The sequence below is a fragment of the Microtus ochrogaster genome, chromosome 21, assembly GCF_000317375.1.
Source record: "Microtus ochrogaster isolate Prairie Vole_2 chromosome 21, MicOch1.0, whole genome shotgun sequence".
Lineage (NCBI taxonomy): Eukaryota > Metazoa > Chordata > Mammalia > Rodentia > Cricetidae > Microtus > Microtus ochrogaster.
This window is the reverse complement of record NC_022022.1, coordinates 871001-873074: the sequence shown is the minus strand read 5'-3', so window position 1 is coordinate 873074 and position 2074 is coordinate 871001. Positions and strand designations below refer to the sequence as shown.

Below are 2074 nucleotides of genomic sequence, written 5' to 3'. Positions count from 1 at the left end.
AGACCAGCCTGGTCTACAAGAGCTAGCTCCAGGTCAGGCTCCAAAGCCACAGAGAAACCCTGTCTTGAAAAACCAAAAGAAAGAAAAAGAAAATTAGAACCTGGTGGTGGTGCAGACATTTAATTCCAACACCCTGGAGGCAGAGGCAGGCGGATCTCTGAGTTCAAGGCTAGCCTGATCTAATTAGTTCCAGGATAGCCAAAACTATACAAAGAAACACTCTCTCAAAAAAACGGGGGGGAGGGGTTAGGCTTGAAGTCTGGTCCTTGTTATAATGTGTCGTTTTTTTTTCCTTGGGAAGGGCGTGTCTTTCTTGACTCAGCATCCCTATCTGTAAAAAAGATTTTACTTATTTTAGTGACTTTCAAAGTTTTCAGAATTATTTTAATTGGCTTTCAAGGACAACCTAGTCTGTAGAGTGAGTTCCAGGACAACCAGGGCTACACAGAGAAACCCTGCCTGGAAAATAACCTGAAAGAAAGAAAGATAGATAGATGTAATAAATAAATAGATAAATAAATGTAAATAAAATAAAATAAAACTTTTATATTTATTTGTTTTGGTGGTTTGTTTATGTTTGATGCAGAGTCTCACTATGTAGCTTTGACTGTCCTGGAACTCAGTATATATACAAGACTGGCTTTGAACTCAGAGATCCGCCTTCCACTGCCTCCCAGAGCACTGTGATTAAAGGTGGGCACCACGGTGCCCATCAGGATTTCAGAACTGTATTACCAGGCCTGACTCGTGTGCTGGAGATGCAGGCCGACCTGATCTGGGTGTGGTGGGTACTTCTTTGGACAACAGAATCATGAGTTCCAGCCTGAGCTATATATGGTGAGATCTTGTCACCAAAAAAAAGAAGAACAGATAGCTCACAAAAATATCCACCAAGTAACAAGTGTGTTTGTAAAATTGGAACTGTACAGGGTGTGTCCTAGGGGTCCCCTGGTCAGAGATGAAGCTTTCTGGGGGGCATGATGGTGGGGTTGAAGCTGCTCAGAAAGAATTTTGTAAACCTGACAGGCCGACAGGAAGGGCAGTATTAACTTCTCATTAAACACCCCCAACCCTGTGACTTAAGAGCTGTGACTCAATATTTTACAGATGGGAAACAGGCAGAGAGGCTCACCAACCTATCTAAGGCCAATCTCTAAATGTAGCGGAACAGACATTCAGATTTAGCTGGATATGGTGGTGCACACCTTTAATCCCAACACTCGGGAGACAGGCAGGTGGATCTCTGTGAATTTGAGGCCAGCCTGGGCTACACAGAGGAAACCCTGGTGGTGGGGAGTTCCGACTTTGCATTGAGAAGGAGTAGGCAGTGATCATGAGAGAGTTGAGATTCTTTGACATTTTATAATTGAAGATGGGTATGTGACTGAGGCAGGAGGATCAGGCTGGGCTGCATAGCAAGAAAGACACTGTTTCAAAATACAAAGAAGTAACAGTATTGGTCTTAGGAGTGGCAGAGAGAATGGCACTTTGGCCAGGATTGGACACTGGAGATGTTCTCTGAAGGAGAGTGGAGTCACCCTGGATTTGTTAGACTTTCATATTAGTTTAATTTGGACAAGTTGTACTACTAGCCATGTTTTGCAAATTGGGTATTCTCTGGAGTCCTGTTCTGTCTGGCTTTATACAAACGTCACCTTGCCCAGAATGAGGCCTTGGGACTCAAACTCACATCTTCTCTTCCTTTCTTGCCCTAGATTGATGAGATGCCTGAGGCTGCTGTGAAATCAACAGCCAACAAATACCAAGTCTTTTTTTTTGGAACCCACGAGACGTGAGTGAGGGGACAGTGGGGTGCAGGTGGGACACTGGGAATACCATTGTGGGGAAAGGGGGGGTGATGATATCTGTCCGTGTCTGGCATTTAGCTTGGTGGCAGCTTGGGGCTTGAGAGCACAGTCTCCCATCTCTCCCCAGGGCATTCCTGGGCCCCAAAGACCTCTTCCCTTATGAGGAATCCAAGGAGAAGTTTGGCAAGCCCAACAAGAGGAAAGGGTTCAGCGAGGGGCTGTGGGAGATCGAGAACAACCCTACAGTCAAGGCCTCTGGCTACCAG

General features: G+C 45.4%; 1 protein-coding gene across 1 annotated transcript in view; it reads left to right on the top strand.

Moving 5' to 3' along the window:
- Positions 1 to 2074, top strand: part of Hdgf (heparin binding growth factor) — an 8546-nt gene that overhangs the window by 4793 nt on the left and 1679 nt on the right. The window contains exons 2-3 of the mRNA XM_005356931.1: positions 1716 to 1792; positions 1936 to 2074. Of these exons, the coding sequence (XP_005356988.1) occupies positions 1716 to 1792; positions 1936 to 2074 (216 nt within the window). The remainder of the gene's footprint in view (positions 1 to 1715; positions 1793 to 1935) is intronic.